The sequence below is a fragment of the Crinia signifera genome, chromosome 7 (genome assembly GCF_055691185.1).
Source record: "Crinia signifera chromosome 7, ASM5569118v1, whole genome shotgun sequence".
Classification (NCBI taxonomy): domain Eukaryota; kingdom Metazoa; phylum Chordata; class Amphibia; order Anura; family Myobatrachidae; genus Crinia; species Crinia signifera.
In genome coordinates this window covers 37,670,157-37,690,963 of record NC_139223.1, presented here as the reverse complement: position 1 = coordinate 37,690,963, position 20,807 = coordinate 37,670,157, and the positions used below count along the sequence as shown (strand labels likewise).

Here is a 20,807-nt window from a genome sequence, read left to right as displayed (position 1 = left end):
CTGTACACTTGACACAATCCCTGTACACTTGACACAATCCCTGTACACTGGACACAAACCCTGTACACTGGACACAGACCCTGTCACACTGAACACAGCCCCTGTACAGCCCCTTGTACACTGGCCACTGCAGCCCCTGTACACTGGACTTGTGTACAGCAGCCCCTGCAGACCCTAATTGAGTGAGCAGCAGCAAAATAATATATTATTATTATAGCACAGCACACAACACAGAGCACAACCACCCTCTTCCCTCTCCTATGCTGGAGTAAAGATGGCGGGGCACGCGTGCGTCTTATATAGAATCCAGATCCCGCAAGAATCCGACAGCGCGATGATGACGTTTTGCTTTGTTTTCGGTCCGGAATTTAGGCGGGAACTCCCGAGCCGGCTCAGATCCAGACTCGGATCGCGATATTCGGATCTGTCGGATCCCGGAGATCCGGACCCGCTCATCTCTAATGTACAGGTGATGTAGGACATCACTAATGACCCATGGGAGCACACATTGTAAAGGATATAGCGCGTACACACTAGACAATATGCACACAAATATGGTTAGCGATATTGTCATCGTGAATATTGTTTAAAGAAGTCTTTGTATATAATGGGAAACACCGGGATGGGTATTTGTGTACTAGCACGGCGCCCATCGCATTGCAGATCATATAGCATGCGATGCGATATCGGCCGATGTTCTACAATGTCATACAATTTTAAAATTGTATGGCATTGTATATGGCATACAATGACATACAATGCGATGGGATGCGATTATAAATTGTATAAGCACCCTAATGGGTCACAGGTATCCGCGTCCCCTCGTGGGCTTCACAGGTATCCGCGTCCCTTCGCCACGCTTCAGGCTCGGTGGCTCGCTGCGCTCGCCACACTTTATAAAATCAACTCCACGCCGACGTGGATAGTGGGGATATGAAAAGGACGTAGGACGCGTACCGCCGCCGCTTGCCGCGCTTCGGGTTCACGTTTATGCTTGGGGGGTGGCGTGGGGGTGCATTTAAGCATTGTAAGCACCCATTAGGGTGCTTAAAAGCACCCATTAGGGTGCTTATACAATTTAATATCGTATATGGGTCAAAATTGCATCGCATGCCATCGGGTGTATGGCATGCGATGCGATAAAAAATCGGGCGACTAATTATCGTGGGCGCCGTGCTAGTACACATGTACCCCGGGATGTTATATACTAGTCACTAGGATGCTCTGTGTATTGTATATTAGTCACTTTGTGTATTGTATATTAGTCTACAGCAGCGGTTCTCAAACTGTGGGTCCTGACCTTCTCAGCATGGGGTCGCGACTCCATGTTGCTGACCATCAGGCTGATGACTTTTCTAATCTCAGTCAATGATTCAAGGAGTCTGAAAAATCTATTAAATTTTCTGTTATTTTAGACTCCTCCCATCACTCTGTGCCTCCACAATGCTGCCATGTATGTGCTGTCTGCTGACTACACATGTGATGCGATGACCTTCTATAGTAACTTGCCGGGTCCTGTAATTATTTTTATTGTCTGATGGGGTCCCGGAGCAAAATAGTTTGAGGACCCCTGGTCTACAGTATGTATGGAAGTCACGGGGATGCCATGTGTATGGCAGTTACTGGGATACTCAATAGGTGGTATTCCATTACCTGCAATTGACTGGGTCAATAAGCTGTTGCATCTTATCAGGAATTTTGTTGTGCTTGCATCGGGCAGGCAAAGGAAAATCCTGGAAAGCAGCCCCATTTTCCTCCGAAAACAGTGTTGCGGATGCAGAAAGGTGCAGATGCAGACAGGTTTCATCGAACTTCCATTTTTTGGGTAAAATTGTGATTTGTATCAGGGGATCCTATTTGGATAGCCTGACAAATAAATATTGGTAAAACATCATGAAACACTGTATAGAAATACATTTTTCCATTCCCGATGCTTTATAGGGGCTAATAGGTTACTATGCCTTTAGGTCAACATGACTTAAGGTTGACATGCAGGAAGGTTGACATGGGTTAGGTCGACAGGGTCATTAGGTCGACATGGGTAAGGTCGACAGGGTCATTAGGTCAGCTTGGTTTTTTTTACTGTTTTCTGAGCAAATATGTGCCGACAGGGGGTAATTCCTGCCCTACACTCCTCTAGGGCTTGGTGGGGGAATAAAACAGTGTGCCGAGTGTAGCAAGGGGATGCAGTGCTATGTTTTAGTGTTTATGTTGACTGTGTTGGCATTCCGGTAAAAAAAAAAAAAATAAACATGTCGACTTTTTCAAAGTCGACCTTACCCATGTCGACATAGTGACCCTGTCGACCTTACCCATTTTGACCTAATGACCCTGTCGATTTAAAGTCATGTCTACCTTCCTGCATGTCGACCTTAACTCATGTCGACCTAAATGCATGTCGACCTAATGACAGCCTAACAACTTGCTGGCGACCAACTGATCCCCTGCCCCATGTCACATTTGGATACTCTCTTTAGTGCAATATAGGAAAGTCACTAGGATGTTCTCTATGCTGTGTGAACGTATACTGTAGGAAAGTCACTAGGATGTCTCTATGCTGTGTGAGCGTATACTGTAGGAAAGTCACTAGGATGTTCTCTATGCTGTGTGAGCGTATACTGTAGGAAAGTCACTAGGATGGTCTCTATGCTGTGTGAATGTATACTGTAGGAAAGTCACTAGGATGTTCTCTATGCTGTGTGAACGTATACTGTAGGAAAGTCACTAGGATGTCTCTATGCTGTGTGAACGTATACTGTAGGAAAGTCACTAGGATGGTCTCTATGATGTGTGAACGTATACTGTAGGAAAGTCACTAGGATGGTCTCTATGCTGTGTGAACGTATACTGTAGGAAAGTCACTAGGATGTTCTCTATGCTGTGTGAACGTATACTGTAGGAAAGTCACTAGGATGTTCTATATGCTGTGTGAACGTATACTGTAGGAAAGTCACTAGGATGTTCTCTATGCTGTGTGAACGTATACTGTAGGAAAGTCACTAGGATGGTCTCTATGATGTGTGAACGTATACTGTAGGAAAGTCACTAGGATGGTCTCTATGCTGTGTGAACGTATACTGTAGGAAAGTCACTAGGATGGTCTCTATGATGTGTGAACGTATACTGTAGGAAAGTCACTAGGATGGTCTCTATGCTGTGTGAACGTATACTGTAGTAAAGTCACTAGGATGTCTCTATGCTGTGTGAACGTATACTGTAGGAAAGTCACTAGGATGTTCTCTATGCTGTGTGAACGTATACTGTAGGAAAGTCACTAGGATGTTCTATATGCTGTGTGAACGTATACTGTAGGAAAGTCACTAGGATGTCTCTATACTGTGTGAACGTATACTGTAGGAAAGTCACTAGGATGTCTCTATGCTGTGTGAACGTATACTGTAGGAAAGTCACTAGGATGTCTCTATGCTGCGTGAGCGTATACTGTAGGAAAGTCACTAGGATGTTCTATATGCTGTGTGAACGTATACTGTAGGAAAGTCACTAGGATGGTCTCTATGCTGTGTGAACGTATACTGTAAGAAAGTCACTAGGATGTTCTCTATGCTGTGTGAACGTATACTGTAGGAAAGTCACTAGGATGGTCTCTATGCTGTGTGAACGTACAGTATACTGTAGGAAAGTCACTAGGATGGTCTCTATGCTGTGTGAACGTATACTGTAGGAAAGTCACTAGGATGTTCTCTATGCTGTGTGAACGTATACTGTAGGAAAGTCACTAGGATGTCTCTATGCTGTGTGAACGTATGCTGTAGGAAAGTCACTAGGATGGTCTCTATGCTGTGTGAACGTATACTGTAGGAAAGTCACTAGGATGTTCTCTATGCTGTGTGAACGTATACTGTAGGAAAGTCACTAGGATGGTCTCTATGCTGTGTGAACGTATACTGTAGGAAAGACACTAGGATGGTCTCTATGCTGTGTGAACGTATACTGTAGGAAAGTCACTAGGATGTCTCTATGCTGTGTGAGCGTAAACTGTAGGAAAGTCACTAGGATGTCTCTATACTGTGTGAACGTATACTGTAGGAAAGTCACTATGATGTCTCTATGCTGTGTGAACGTATACTGTAGGAAAGTCACTAGGATGTCTCTATGCTGTGTGAACGTATACTGTAGGAAAGTCACTAGGATGTCTCTATACTGTGTGAACGTATACTGTAGGAAAGTCACTAGGATGTCTCTATGCTGTGTGAACGTATACTGTAGGAAAGTCACTAGGATGTCTCTATGCTGTGTGAACGTATACTGTAGGAAAGTCACTAGGATGGTCTCTATGCTGTGTGAACGTATACTGTAGGAAAGTCACTAGTATGTCTCTATGCTGTGTGAACGTATACTGTAGGAAAGTCACTAGGATGTCTCTATGCTGTGTGAACGTATACTGTAGGAAAGTCACTAGGATGGTCTCTATGCTGTGTGAACGTATACTGTAGGAATGTCACTAGGATGGTCTCTATGCTGTGTGAACGTATACTGTAAGAAAGTCACTAGGATGGTCTCTATGCTGTGTGAACGTATACTGTAGGAAAGTCACTAGGATGGTCTCTATGCTTTGTGAACGTATACTGTAGGAATGTCACTAGGATGTTCTCTATGCTGTGTGAACGTATACTGTAAGAAAGTCACTAGGATGGTTTCTATGCTGTGTGAACGTATACTGTAGGAAAGTCACTAGGATGGTCTCTATGCTGTGTGAGCGTATACTGTAGGAAAGTCACTAGGATGGTGTCTATGCTGTGTGAACGTATACTGTAGTAAAGTCACTAGGATGTCTCTATGCTGTGTGAACGTATACTGTAGGAAAGTCACTAGGATGTTCTCTATGCTGCGTGAACGTATACTGTAGGAAAGTCACTGTAGGAAAGTCACTAGGATGGTCTCTATGCTGTGTGAACGTATACTGTAGGAAAGACACTAGGATGGTCTCTATGCTGTGTGAACGTATACTGTAGGAAAGTCACTAGGATGTCTCTATGCTGTGTGAGCGTAAACTGTAGGAAAGTCACTAGGATGTCTCTATACTGTGTGAACGTATACTGTAGGAAAGTCACTATGATGTCTCTATGCTGTGTGAACGTATACTGTAGGAAAGTCACTAGGATGTCTCTATGCTGTGTGAACGTATACTGTAGGAAAGTCACTAGGATGTCTCTATACTGTGTGAACGTATACTGTAGGAAAGTCACTAGGATGTCTCTATGCTGTGTGAACGTATACTGTAGGAAAGTCACTAGGATGTCTCTATGCTGTGTGAACGTATACTGTAGGAAAGTCACTAGGATGGTCTCTATGCTGTGTGAACGTATACTGTAGGAAAGTCACTAGTATGTCTCTATGCTGTGTGAACGTATACTGTAGGAAAGTCACTAGGATGTCTCTATGCTGTGTGAACGTATACTGTAGGAAAGTCACTAGGATGGTCTCTATGCTGTGTGAACGTATACTGTAGGAATGTCACTAGGATGGTCTCTATGCTGTGTGAACGTATACTGTAAGAAAGTCACTAGGATGGTCTCTATGCTGTGTGAACGTATACTGTAGGAAAGTCACTAGGATGGTCTCTATGCTTTGTGAACGTATACTGTAGGAATGTCACTAGGATGTTCTCTATGCTGTGTGAACGTATACTGTAAGAAAGTCACTAGGATGGTCTCTATGCTGTGTGAACGTATACTGTAGGAAAGTCACTAGGATGGTCTCTATGCTGTGTGAGCGTATACTGTAGGAAAGTCACTAGGATGGTGTCTATGCTGTGTGAACGTATACTGTAGTAAAGTCACTAGGATGTCTCTATGCTGTGTGAACGTATACTGTAGGAAAGTCACTAGGATGTTCTCTATGCTGCGTGAACGTATACTGTAGGAAAGTCACTAGGATGTCTCTATGCTGCGTGAGCGTATACTGTAGGAAAGTCACTAGGATGTTCTATATGTTGTGTGAACGTATACTGTAGGAAAGTCACTAGGATGGTCTCTATGCTGTGTGAACGTATACTGTAAGAAAGTCACTAGGATGTTCTCTATGCTGTGTGAACGTATACTGTAGGAAAGTCACTAGGATGGTCTCTATGCTGTGTGAACGTATACTGTAGGAAAGTCACTAGGATGGTCTCTATGCTGTGTGAACGTATACTGTAGGAAAGTCACTAGGATGGTCTCTATGCTGTGTGAACGTATACTGTAGGAAAGTCACTAGGATGGTCTCTATGCTGTATGAACGTATACTGTAGGAAAGTCACTAGGATGGTCTCTATGCTGTGTGAACGTATACTGTAGGAAAGTCACTAGGATGTTCTCTATGCTGTGTGAACGTATACTGTAGGAAAGTCACTAGGATGGTCTCTATGCTGTGTGAGCGTAAACTGTAGGAAAGTCACTAGGATGTCTCTATACTGTGTGAACGTATACTGTAGGAAAGTCACTAGGATGTCTCTATGCTGTGTGAACGTATACTGTAGGAAAGTCACTAGGATGTCTCTATGCTGTGTGAACGTATACTGTAGGAAAGTCACTAGGATGGTCTCTATGCTGTGTGAACGTATACTGTAGGAAAGTCACTAGTATGTCTCTATGCTGTGTGAACGTATACTGTAGGAAAGTCACTAGGATGTCTCTATGCTGTGTGAACGTATACTGTAGGAAAGTCACTAGGATGTCTCTATGCTGTGTGAACGTATACTGTAGGAAAGTCACTAGGATGGTCTCTATGCTGTGTGAACGTATACTGTAGGAAAGTCACTAGGATGGTCTCTATGCTGTGTGAACGTATACTGTAGGAAAGTCACTAGGATGGTCTCTATGCTGTGTGAACGTATACTGTAGGAAAGTCACTAGGATGGTCTCTATGCTTTGTGAACGTATACTGTAGGAAAGTCACTAGGATGGTCTCTATGCTGTGTGAACGTATACTGTAGGAAAGTCACTAGGATGGTCTCTATGCTGTGTGAACGTATACTGTAGGAAAGTCACTAGGATGTCTCTATGCTGCGTGAACGTATACTGTAGGAAAGTTTCTAGTATGGTGTCTATGCTGCGTGAACGTATACTGTAGGAAAGTCACTAGGATGTTCTCTATGCTGCATGAGCGTATACTGTAGGAAAGTCACTAGGATGTTCTCTATGCTGTGTGAATGTATACTGTAGGAAAGCCACTAAGATGTCTCTATGCTGTGTGAACGTATACTGTAGGAAAGTCACTAGGATGTCTCTATGCTGTGTGAACGTATAATGTAGGAAAGTCACTAGGATGTCTCTATGCTGTGTGAGCGTATACTGTAGGAAAGTCACTAGGATGTTCTCTATGCTGTGTGAACGTATACTGTAGGAAAGTCACTAGGATGTTCTATATGCTGCGTGAACGTCTACTGTAGGAAAGTCACTAGGATGTCTCTATGCTGTGTGAACGTATACTGTAGGAAATTCACTAGGATGTTCTATATGCTGTGTGAACGTATACTGTAGGAAAGTCACTAGGATGGTCTCTATGCTGTGTGAACGTATACTGTAGGAAAGTCACTAGGATGTCTCTATGCTGTGTGAACGTATACTGTAGGAAAGTCACTAGGATGGTCTCTATGCTGTGTGAACGTATACTGTAGGAAAGTCACTAGGATGGTCTCTATGCTGTGTGAACGTATACTGTAGGAAAGTCACTAGGATGTTCTCTATGCTGTGTGAACGTATACTGTAGGAAAGTCACTAGGATGTCTCTATGCTGTGTGAACGTATACTGTAGGAAAGTCACTAGGATGGTCTCTATGCTGTGTGAACGTATACTGTAGGAAAGTCACTAGGATGTCTCTATGCTGTGTGAATGTATACTGTAGGAAAGTCACTAGGATGGTCTCTATGCAGTGTGAACGTATACTGTAGGAAAGTCACTAGGATGTTCTATATGCTGTGGGAACGTATACTGTAGGAAAGTCACTAGGATGGTCTCTATGCTGTGTGAACGTATACTGTAGGAAAGTCACTAGGATGGTCTCTATGCTGTGTGAGCGTATACTGTAGGAAAGTCACTATGATGGTTTCTATGCTGTGTGAACGTATACTGTAGGAAAGTCACTAGGATGGTCTTTATGCTGTGTGAACGTATACTGTAGGAAAGTCACTAGGATGTCTCTATGCTGTGTGAACGTATACTGTAGGAAAGTCACTAGGATGTTCTATATGCTGTGTAAACGTATACTGTAAGAAAGTCACTAGGATGGTCTCTATGCTGCGTGAGCGTATACTGTAGGAAAGTCACTAGGATGGTCTCTATGCTGTGTGAACGTATACTGTAGGAAAGTCACTAGGATGGTCTCTATGCTGTGTGAGCGTATACTGTAGGAAAGTCACTAGGATGGTCTCTATGCTGTGTGAACGTATACTGTAGGAAAGTCACTAGGATGGTCTCTATGCTGTGTGAGCGTATACTGTAGGAAAGTCACTAGGATGGTCTCTATGCTGTGTGAACGTATACTGTAGGAAAGTCACTAGGATGGTCTCTATGCTGTGTGAACGTATACTGTAGGAAAGTCACTAGGATGTTCTATATGCTGTGTAAACGTATACTGTAAGAAAGTCACTAGGATGGTCTCTATGCTGCGTGAGCGTATACTGTAGGAAAGTCACTAGGATGGTCTCTATGCTGTGTGAACGTATACAAGCACCCTCAATGGCACCCCCACTATCAACGCCAACGCGAAGCGTGGCGAGCACAGCAAGCCTGCGAGGGGCGGCGGTACGTGTCCTCCGACCTTTTCATACCCCCACTATCCACGTCGGTGTGGAATCGATTTTATATAGTGCGCTCGCCACACTATATAGAATCAACTCCACGCTGACGTGGAAAGTGGGGGTATGAAAAGGTCGGAGGGTATCTTCGGGTTGGCGTTCATAGTGGGGTTGGCGTGGGGGTGCGTTTAACATTGTAAGCCCCCATTAGGGTGCTTATACAATTAAAAATCGTATAGAGGCTTAAACAATTTTAAATCGCATCGGGGGTATGGCATGCGATGCGATTATATGTCGTACGACTTAATATCGTGGGTGCCGTGCTAGGAAACAAGTACCCACATTCCATTGCATGCGGACAGACGGGAGAAACCATTTGAGAGTCGCACACAGTCGCCTACAGTAAGTACAGTATATACTAGTTGCACTTACTGGTGCCAAATGGAGATTTGCTGTTAATGGGATGGACTCCTGCAACTGATTTTGATATACAAAACAAATATAACACATTTATTAGTATGACAACCTCTAAAGTTCCAAATCGAATCTTGAATCGGTTATTTCATTTGTTGAAGATTTTGGGGCTAATTTATCAATGAGTTTTAAGATATGCAAGGAGTTGGAAAACTCGTGTATGATAAATGGTACTTCAGCTAATCAGCTACTGTCATGTGTTTGAAAAATGGCAGTTGGGGCTGATTGGTAGAAGAACCAATTACAGTATCATTTGCAACGAGTTTACAAACTGCCCCACCTGCTTTGCAGCATGAATTTGCCCATTAGAGAGAGATTTTGCTTTTGCGAGCCAACCTGAATTAAGCCAATAATACGATTACGAAAGCTGTCACCATATCACTCAGTTTATGCGACAGAGCAGTGTATAAAACGACCAATGTTTGCAGCAATATCCAAAATTGTTACTTCCCGGACTTGCTCCAATGTTCCAAAGAGATTGAATGCAACTGAAGCAGCCAATCTCTTCATCTCCCTGAGACAGGTAATGTAAACTACATTGTTTTGCACACGATGTCCTTCAAGCAGTATATATTGCAGAGATAAACGTTTATGGATACTCATTAAGAGCCTTATTTTGGTTCACTCTTTCTGACAAATTCCTTCTTAGATGGACAAAACCATGTGCACTTCGGGTGGGGCAGATGTAACATGTGCAGAGAGAATTAGATTTGGGTGAGTTATTTTATTTCTGTGCAGGGAAAATACTGGCTGCTTTATTTTACACTGCAATATAGATCTCACTTTGAAGTTAAACCCCACCCAAATCTAACTCTCTCTGCACAAGTAATATCTGCCCCCCCCCCCCTGCAGTGCACCTTGGTTTTTCCCATCTAAGAAGGAATTTGTCAGAAACAATGAACTAGAATAACCCCCTAAATTGGGACTATTGACACCAATCTACAATATACCCTCATTGTGACTTTATAGTCACAATCAAACATAGCGCAATCAAACATCTGATCCTCCTCATTTAGATTATAATTCCTGATTGGATTTGATTCAAAGTTTTAATTTTGAATTTTGATATACTGTATAATTCAGCTTTTGTAGAAGAAACCGGTTGTTAGATGTTGTAAGGTACTATAAATATAGTATATTACAGGTTGGTTATCTCTTATCCGGATATAGGTTTTCAGAATATTTGTTTTTTCGGGGGAGGAGCGGAGGGGGTTCCCCGCACTTTTTTTTACTTACCTCGTCCCCCAGTGTCCACAGCGGCCATTGGACTTCTCTTCGGCAACATCCCCGGTCCCAAATATGCATTGCCGGTGATGTCAGGGCGCGCCTGCAAAATGCATCCTTTTGTCTGAATAGGAATCCGAAGGCCGTTGGGACACGGAGGACGTTGGGGCAACGCCAGGGGACCAGGTGAGTATGGAAAAAAAATAATATGAAATTCGCAATAATCCCTTATCCAAAAGGCTCATGGTCCCGAGCATTTCTATAAGGGATACTTAACCTGTAATAACCCCTTGAGTGGTATGCCCGGAAATTTTCCGGGCTCAGCTGCGCTGCCGCAGCGGGCTGTCCCGGAAAATTTCCGGGCATACCTCAAATATGAAATAGGTGCACGCCAGTGGTGTCCAGGTGTGCACCACTGGCGCAGCACCTCTAGAGCCCCCCCCCCCTCCCCAATCACCCCCCCAACCCTCCATCACCTGTGCTCCGGCAATCACACGCCGGAGCTCTTCTAACACCGCTCCCCCCTGCTGCCGCCATACTTTTAGTAGCAGTGACGTCGGCGGCAGGCTCGGGGATGTTCGGGGCGGCTTGGGGGGACTCGGGAGCGCTCAGGCAGCCGAGTCCTCCCGAGCCGCCGCGAACATACCCTGGATGTGACAGGCCGCCGGCTAAGGCAGCAGGGACACTAGCGGCGGCAGGGAAGCTCCGGCGTACTAACGCCGGAGCATAGGTGAGGGAGGGGGGCTTCCCACTGTGGTTGGTTTTGCTGGGGCAGGACAAACCTGCCCTGGTAGGTTTGGCCTGCCCCAGCAAAACCTATCACTCAAGGGGTTAACCCTTTGTGTGCCAAGTGAATTTGTCAAAATAGGAGTATAAATTGCCAAATAAACACTTATTCATCATAATGACCTGTAATGTTACCTTATATAGGAAATATCATCTTTTTTTTACTCAACATTTTTTATTTGAATTTATATAAGAAATGTGAGCGACGCCGGCATTTCTAGCGGCTATTTTGCAAATCTCTCACAGAGATGTTGGCACTGAAAGGGTTAATGAATTGATGTACATTATTTTAAGTCTCCTTACCAGTCTGACTTCTTAATTCCCATTAGCGCCGTATTAATTGGTCTAAACAGTTTGGTATTCGCTCATGAGGGTCATGCATGCTTAAGCTCGCTTCTACAAGCAGGTGTAATACTTGCAGATATTCAGTTCTAGAAATGACAGATCGCCATACTGTATTTCCATATACGTTTAAAAGAATCATAAGCGCCGTAATAGTATATAATTGTAACCGCACAATCTAGAAATCCTGTGTTTGCCACTGTTGTTAGAAATCAAATCATTGTTGACAAAATTCCATTTCACAAATACAGAAAGCAATGTTCACTTATACCCCTTTCACCACTGGCGTAACTATAGTCCCGCAGCCCCCGCGGTGGCAGGGAGGCGCTAGGCAGGTGTGGGCGCCTGGGGGGTCTGCGGGACTATAGTTACCGCCTGGTCCCGGCTCCCGACTCCTGCCCTCCTCCCTCCTTACCCCATTGCCGCCGGCGCCGCTGCCTCTAACCCAACACGCAGATCTGTGTCGGGTGACGGGCGGTCCCCGGCTCCGGCTGCAGTGCTAATATAATAAGAGACACTCGGAAAATGGCTGCCCCCATAATGCTGTATGAGGGCAGCCATTTTCCGAGTGTCTGTTATTATATTAGCACTGCAGCCGGAGCCGGGGACCGCCCGTCACCCGACACAGATCTGCGTGTCGGGTTAGAGGCAGAAGCGCCGGCGGCAATGGGAACGGGTAAGGAGGGGGTTAATATTTCGGGGGGGCGCCCGAAATGTCCGGCGGGGGGGCGCAAAAAAAGTAGTTACGCCTCTGCCTTTCACACTGCACTTGTTAACTTAAACTGTATATTGCCATTTTTTTCCCCATTTCAAAACGTTTAAGGCTGCAGTGAGAAAGCGCCAGAGTTGATTTACCGGTTAAAGATAACCGGTATTTCAAAACTTTTAAAAAGCAGAGTCCTACACGTTTCAGAGCCGTTTTTTATGCAGTGAGAATGGCTCTGAAACAGTAAAAACAACAGATTACAGACCTGTGATAGGCTGTCCCTATGCCTTAAAACATGTTCAGGGGATTAAACGAGTTAATTGATGTGAATGGTACTTAAACGATATTTAAAACGGTAATCTACTGCAATGTGAAGGCTCAGACCCGTTTTAAATACCGTTTAAAAATACTGTTTTTTAAAATGTTTTGGCAGTGTGAAAGCGGTATAACTCGATTCAGGTTATTTATTATTATTCTGTTTCACTTTTGTAAATGTAACAATAAAAGTGAAAATAAGATGAAACTTACAATCACAGTTGGTAACGGTTATGGCCTTGAACAGTTGCGGGATTTCGACAGCAATATTCTTTCTTTAAAAAAAAAAAATTCAGAATACAAGATTATCACGTGCATATAATCTAATGTTTGCTACTCAATATGAAGACTCGGAATTCATTGTGAACTTGCTGTATGTCACGCTGCTTGTGCTCACAACACAGGAGAATGCAGAACATACATTTCTAAAGGCCACCATACATTACCGCGATTTGGGCCGATTTCCAGAGAGAACGGGCCAAGAAATCGACCACCGACCTCGGCCCCTCCTCCCAGAGGCAGGAAGTAGGGGTCGCATTCGATCCATCACATATAAAAGGGCCGCATGTATCGCAGTAGTGTATGGCCAACTTTAGAAACTCAGATGGGGTCAATTATAATTTTGGGACTGATTCTGAGTCGCATGCAAAGTTGCTTGTGTTGCAGACAGCCGCAGAAGCCGGATTGCATCCACTTTATCTCTTTCCAAGGCTTAGTGAATAGATCCCATACTACCTCGTTCATCCAAAGTGGAGGCTCGTGTGGGCGCCGTTACAGTGCACCGCGCCCTGTACTATTATAATATCTTATAATCCAACTCTACGACTAATTGGATCGTGAACAAGTCAGTTTCACTGAAAACAATCATCAAAAATGCCTGTCGACTGTTTAACATGTCAACATTTTAAATGCTGGCATTTTGACCATGTTGGCATTTTGGCCATGTCGGCATTATGAACGTTGGCATTTACGACATGTGGATATTTTGACTGTCTGCCAATGCTAATCGGTATTTTGACCATCTGTATTTTGGGCCTGATTCACGTCGACTCGGTAAGAAGCTAAAATCGCTGCTTACAAGCGCTTAAACGCCGCCAGCCGGGCAAGCAAATGCCCGCCCCCTGAAGCGCCGACCGAATGACCGCTGCAGCATGTGAATGGATATGGAATGTGAATGTACGCCGACACATCACATGTGGCGAACTAGTGAAAAATTCAGTCTGAGCTGACTTATATCTGGGCCGGAGATGGCCGAACCGGGCCTGGGCACTGACGTCGCGTGACATCAGCGGCCCGACCCATGCAGGCTTCGGCACACCTGCATTCACATGGGGATGACCAGCATTTTTCTGGGCGCGCTCACCATTTTTCTGGGCCCACCCAGGAAATTCTGGCCTTCCCTTTGCACCAGCCCCCTGTCCACCCCGCTGTGTGTGAACACCTCGGCAACTGTGATAGTCGGAGAAGGCACTCGCACTGCATGGAAATACGCAAGATGAATCAGGTCCTTTGACTGTCTGTATATTAACTGCATCCCCAGGAAAGTGAGGAGATCTTCCTGGACCCCAAAGTTACATTTTTTTACCACAATCATCAGGGCTGCCACTAGTAATGTTGGGGCCCGGGACTGACCTTCAGCCCGGGCCCCCAGTGGCAACCCCCCCGCCCTTGCGCACCGGCCCACCCACCAACTCACTGCAGCCTTTAAGCAACATTGGTTGAAAATTGAAATCAATACGCACATCCCAAATTTGAACTAATACCGCTTGCAGACAGCAGTGGCCGATTAACCCGGGAATTATCCGGCCTTTCAAGCGCCGGGTTATTCGGACAGACCCCCTTCACACAGGAGAGGAAATCTCTGGGTCTAAAAATTTGCCTGTGTGAAAGGGTCGATCCAGATCTTAAACTCCAGGCCTCCGACCCCGGTCTTTTGCAGGGTAGGAGACAAGGGGCGAAATGTAATAAGGTGCGATTTTTTAGACTAAAAAAAAATCGCACCAAATCGCACCTTTAAAAATCGCATTTTTTGCCGCGAATTCGCATATGTAATGAGATGCGAATTAGCGGCAAAAAAATGCAATTTGCCGCGATTTGCCGCGATTTTTAGTCATGAAAATGTGCGCATTTTCAGTCATGAAAATGTGCGCATTTTTATAAATGCGCTTTTGTGCAAAAAAAAAAAAGTTAAAAAAAAAACGGCGTGGGGTCCCCCCTCCTAAGCATAACCAGCCCCGGGCTCATTGAGCCGGACCTGGTTCCAAAAATACGGGGGACAAAAAATCTGGGGGTCCCCCGTATTTTGAAACCAGCACCGGGCTCCAACAGCCCGCGGTGTCATGCCACAGCCGGGGGACACTTTTTATACAAGGTCCCCCGGCCAAATCATGAGCACCGTGGCTGGTCAGCCTTGGACGGGGTACCTGGAGGAGTGGGGACCCCCCCAATAAAGGGGTCCCCCCCCCCAGGCTTCACCCGTCCAGGGCTGAAGCCCGGGGCTGTCACCGGCGTCCGTGGCCAGTGGACGCCGGCCTGATAGGGTTAAATCCATCATACATATCATTACATTGCTTTTTACCGGCGAACTACAAGTGCCAGCAGACCTCCCCCGCATGCTGGGACTTGGAGAACCACAAGTCCCAGCATGCAGGGCATTAATGGGCCCGCTGGGACTTGTAGTCCACCTGTAAAAAGAATGTTTATAAAAAACACACACACAGAGAAGTACAAGTTTATTACACACACACACCTCAATTTTACACCAGCATACTTACCATTCCTGGATCCAGCGCTGGTCTGGCTGCTTTACAGCCGGCTCCCCCCGCACTGACAGGCAGCGGGGAGAACCGCTTTCTCCGTTGCCTGTCACCGGCTTTCTCCGTAGCTTCTGTAGCTCTGTCCCAGTGCTACAGAGGCTGAGAGCGTGATTGGCTGAGCTATGCGTCTCCATGGAGACGCATACTGTAGCTCAGCCAATCACGCTCTCAGCCTCTGTAGCACTGGGACAGAGCTACAGAAGCTACGGAGAAAGCCGGTGACAGGCAACGGAGAAAGCGGTTCTCCCCGCTGCCTGTCAGTGCGGGGGGAGCCGGCTGTAAAGCAGCCAGACCAGCGCTGGATCCAGGAATGGTAAGTATGCTGGTGTAAAATTGAGGTGTGTGTGTGTAATAAACTTGTACTTCTCTGTGTGTGTTTTTTTTATAAACATTCTTTTTACAGGTGGACTACAAGTCCCAGCGGGCCCATTAATGCCCTGCATGCTGGGACTTGTGGTTCTCCAAGTCCCAGCATGCGGGGGAGGTCTGCTGGCACTTGTAGTTCGCCGGTAAAAAGCAATGTAATGATATGTATGATGGATTTAACCCTATCAGGCCGGCGTCCACTGGCCACGGACGCCGCTGACAGCCCCGGGCTTCAGCCCTGGACGGGTGAAGCCTGGGGGGGGGGGACCCCTTTATTGGGGGGGTCCCCACTCCTCCAGGTACCCCGTCCAAGGCTGACCAGCCACGGTGCTCATGTTTTGGCCGGGGGACCTTGTATAAAAAGTGTCCCCCGGCTGTGGCATGACACCGCGGGCTGTTGGAGCCCGGTGCTGGTTTCAAAATACGGGGGACCCCCAGATTTTTTGTCCCCCGTATTTTTGGAACCAGGACCGGTCCAAGAGTCCGGGGCTGGTTTCAGAAATACGGGGGACCCCTATGCTTTTTGTTCCCCCGTATTTTTGGAACCAGGTCCGGCTCAATGAGCCCGGGGCTGGTTATGCTTAGGAGGGGGGACCCCACGCCGTTTTTTTTTTTATAAAAACACTTTTACACATTTTTATTAACAGAACCATGCACAGATCTCAATGATCTGTGCATGGTTCTGTCAAATTCGCCTGTCAGAACCTGGTCTATTTTTTTTGCGATTTTTGGTAACATTGACCAAAAATCGCACCCTATTACATTTGCGAGTTGTATACTTTATAATGGGAAAACATCTGGATGCGAATTGAAATGTGACTAAAAATCGCACTTCTAAAAGTGCGATTTCGCGGTAAAAAGTGCGATTTTTTACCGCGATTTTCAACCTATTAAATGTGCGATTTTCGGAAAATGTGCGATTTCGGCCGTTTTTGACCAAAAATCGCACATGTCTAAAAAAATCGCACTCTATTATATTTCGCAGATCCAGATCGACCCTTTCACACAGAAAAATGACTTGTGTATTTAGTGGAATTCCCTGGTGGAACTGCTCCACCCGGGAATTTCATTTTCTGTGTGAAAGGGGTATTATAGTTTAATAATGCTGTTTAATGCTGTTTAATGCTGTTTATAGCTCCACCTGGAGTAATTGAAAGAATGATTTTTATAAAGTTTTCTTGTTTTTGAACTTAAACAACCATACACATAGAAAAATAAAACCTACTATACTGTATCATCTATTTTGTCACATGCATTATTATTAGCAATAGTCCCTGTATTACTTACAAACTGGGACAGGAATCAGGGGAGCTGGTGATATCACTGTGCTCACACCGGGGTGGGCTGAAAAAGGGGGGCCCGGGGTACAGTATTCCCTGCATCCCCCTATTAATCTGGCTATGCTTCCATAGAAATACTGACATAAAAGTGATATTGTAATATGAGCATTATACCGGTGTTTATATATATCGTCAGCTGTTAGCGATTGTGAATTGACTCCTCATCACTCCTCCTCATCAACATGTGAATTGACCAATCACCACTCCCATTAGATGTGAATGAAATGAATGAAATAGGATTGCATTGCACAGCAGTGTTCATTGTATAGGTAATTTGAACTACTGCTTCCAGCCAGGGGCACAGAAAGGGCGGCTCCGATGGAGCCGAAGAGGTTGTTGGGTGCTCCGCCGGTGACCCCCTCCTCCGGCGCGCAGCAAGTGATGAACCCCTCCACTTTGGTTTGGCCAACCCTCCCCACCTCTGCTGTAGAGCAACCAACCCCCTCCTCCACTGCGGTGCGACCAACCCCCTCCTCCACTGCGGTGCGACCAACCCCCTCCTCCGCTGTGGTGGGAACTGTTCATATTTTACCCCAAACCCCACAAGGTCTGAGAGCAAGAGCTGGCAATAGCACGGATACAGGATTTTAAAAAATATATATATTTTTATTATTTTCAAATGTAACATGGGGCCTGCTTCAGGCTCAATCGGTCGGGGCCAAATTCAGACCCATTTCCGATTGTTTCGATCTGTGCATGCGCTTAGGAGAAATTGCGCATATGCAGACCCCCTGTGCGAACACCTTCGGGGGGTATAACACTTGCCAAGGTGTTTGCACAGGCCGGGGAACCCACCCCCCCCCCCCAGAGTTTTATGGGAGTTCGGCGGGGTGGCGGGCAGCACGGACCTGTTTGGTTTTCTTTGAGTATATGCAGTCTAGTGAATAGGTCTGAATCAGGCTCATGGTGTCGTGTGTGTGTGTGTGTGTGTGTGCGTCTCCTTAAGATGTAACAATGATTTCATACAATTATGCAAGGTGAAAACAATTATGCAAGGTAAAACATGCCATTTTCAAATTACAATGAAACATCAACAAATACAAGAAAAAATACAAAACTACAAAAAAAAAAAAAACCTGCAGGTCTCTTTCACTGAAAGGTAGGTGAAAGAGAGAGTCGGTGCACTAATATATTATGCCTAGAATTAAAGGCTTGAAGTTCCGCAGCCTACTATGAAGTTTCCAGGTGGGGGGTGGGGGGGGGGGGGGTGCAGTCCTGGGCAACCGAGATATATAAACAGTAGATGAAGAAAAAGGTGTCACGGTCCGAGTATTAAAGCAGACTCTATTACCGGGTAAGTGTCTGCGCAGGCTGAGCTTGCGTTTCAAGTCCGGACACAGCCGGCGTCCTGTGTGCTGTGCAGCTGTTCTGCGGTCATCTCTTGGTTCTCTCAGCGCTGCAGAGTCCGTGGCTCTGCAGCGCGCCTCTCCCCTCATGCTGAGTGACAGTTCCTAGTGTCCGGCAATCTCCCAGTCCGCCGCCATTGCTCCTGGCCACAAGCATGGTGGATACAAACAGACTTTCCCACCTTAGCCTGACATGGGGGCTTTCAGTCACATGTCAGGCTAACCCAATCATGTGCAGTCTAAGCTCCCTGTCATACCTACCAGGCCAATCAGGGCCCATATAAGTATGCTGGGATCCCACAGACTGATGCTAGTGCTTCAATTGTCAGTTGTTTCCTGTTGGTGCAGTTGTCTCTCTTTCTCTCTGCTGCAGTGTGCTTCATTCCAGGTATTCCAGCTCCTGTGATCCGGTGTTCAGTATAGGATACTCACCTCAGCAGTTCCTGGCCTAGCTCCCATCGATGTTCTAGCCATAGTTCAGTCAGCATTCGATGTTCCAGCCAACGTTCAGTATTCCATCAATGTTCTAATCATCGTTCAGCATTTGATGTTCCAGCCATCATTCAGTCAGCATTCGATGTTCCAGCCATCATTCAATCAGCATATGATGTTCCAGCCATCATTCAGTATCCCGCCGATGTTCTAACCATCGTGCAGCATTCGATGTTCCAGCCATCTTTCAGTATCCCGTCGATGTTCTAACCATCATTCAGTATTAGATGTTCCAGCCATCGTTCAGTCATCATTCGATGTTCCAGCCATCATTCAGTATGCCATAAATGTTCTAAATCATCGTTCAGCATCTCAGTCCAAGGCAACTCCAGTAAAGTATTGCTTTCGCCATTGGCGTTGGCTGTTGCCACTTAAAGGACTTCATCAGTGCTCTGCACTGCATCTATACTAAGTTACTAACTGTCCTCCATTGTCATTGTTTACCATTCTGCATACCTTACTGCCTGCTCATTGCCAAGTACAACCTTCCTGTTATTATCTACCTCAATAAATCTGGTTGCACTTTTACATCGTCTCCTTCCTGCCTCTGGGTGCACTACGGTGCACAAGGGTCTCCTGAAGCCTCCCCGATTTGTGTATAGGTCTAAGATCCCACCAGAGGTCTTCGTCACAGTGACTCAGACCCCTGGTGTGACAAAAGGGTTGCACTGTTGGAAGCACACCTTAGGAATGAAAACACAGACATAGGGCCAGATGCACTAAGCTTCAAAAGTGATAAAATGGAGAGTAATAAACAGCCAGCCAATCAGCTCCTACCTGCCATGTCACAGGCTGTGTTTGAAAAAATGTCAGGCAGGAGCTGATTGGTTGGTTGTTTATCACTCTCTATTTTATCACTTTTGAAGCTTAGTGCATCTGGCCTAGAGACTGGTGGCACAGAGCTGGTTAATGCCATCCTCTATAAAAAGAAATGTCTAATTATTGAACAATGTATTCTGATATGTGACGGGGACTTAAAAGGGAGACTATTCTCTGCAGTTCTCTGTCAGTACGGATAGAAACTTCTAGTTAATTGGGAATGAGATGTGGAACAAAAGAAACAAGCTAGGTAGCCAAAAACCATATACATGAAACAGAAGCTTTATACATTGGTAAATACAGTTACGATATAGGAGGAGCAAGCCTAACTGGGAAATCACTCGGACAGTCTACTATAGGTCCAGGTAGAGTGGGAGTTTGAATTGTGCACCAGCAACCTTGTCTTTGTATGCAGTACTCCTGAAAGGTCTCCGCATAGTCGCACATCTCAATTGGTGTGCACCCCAGGACCCCACCCCTGTATACCTAATGCCATGTATTTACATACACAATAGAAGGCCAGATATACCTCCCAACATGACCCTCTCCCGGAGGGACATAATGCTCTGTTTCTGGACTTTCCTCTGAATGTATGATTGCCATCATCTGTGCTGAACAGGGTAATTGATAAGAAAGGTGTTTTTCAACACAGGTGATGGCAGTTATTCATTCAGAGGGAACATAGCATTGTGTCCTTTCTGGAGAGGGTCATGTTGGAAGGTATGGCCAGAGACCCCTTTTGCCTGGTGGTAGCACCCACACCCACCTGTCCTATATATTGGTTTTAATTAGGTTCCTGGCATTTCTAATGGTGCAAACACATGCATCGATTTTTGGCTATTTTCGATTCGATTTTGCGTATAGAAGCAAAATCGAATCCACATCGAATGGTTTTTAGGACACTTTCGATCTGCATTCGATTCGATGCACGCTCCCGTTTTCTCAAAATTGAAAAGAAAATTCTACAGACAGCCAAGGAAATATCCAATTCGATCCAGTAAATCGAATGTGTACAATGTATCATGAATGTAAATCAAATTCGA

At 45.5% G+C, this 20,807-nt stretch overlaps 1 protein-coding gene across 1 annotated transcript in view; it reads right to left on the bottom strand.

Moving 5' to 3' along the window:
• LOC146019420 (NXPE family member 4-like) overlaps positions 1–20,807 on the bottom strand; it is a 51,811-nt gene that overhangs the window by 13,484 nt on the left and 17,520 nt on the right. The window contains exon 3 of the mRNA XM_083151960.1: positions 12,799–12,860. Coding sequence (XP_083008086.1) covers positions 12,799–12,860 — 62 coding nt within the window. The remainder of the gene's footprint in view (positions 1–12,798; positions 12,861–20,807) is intronic.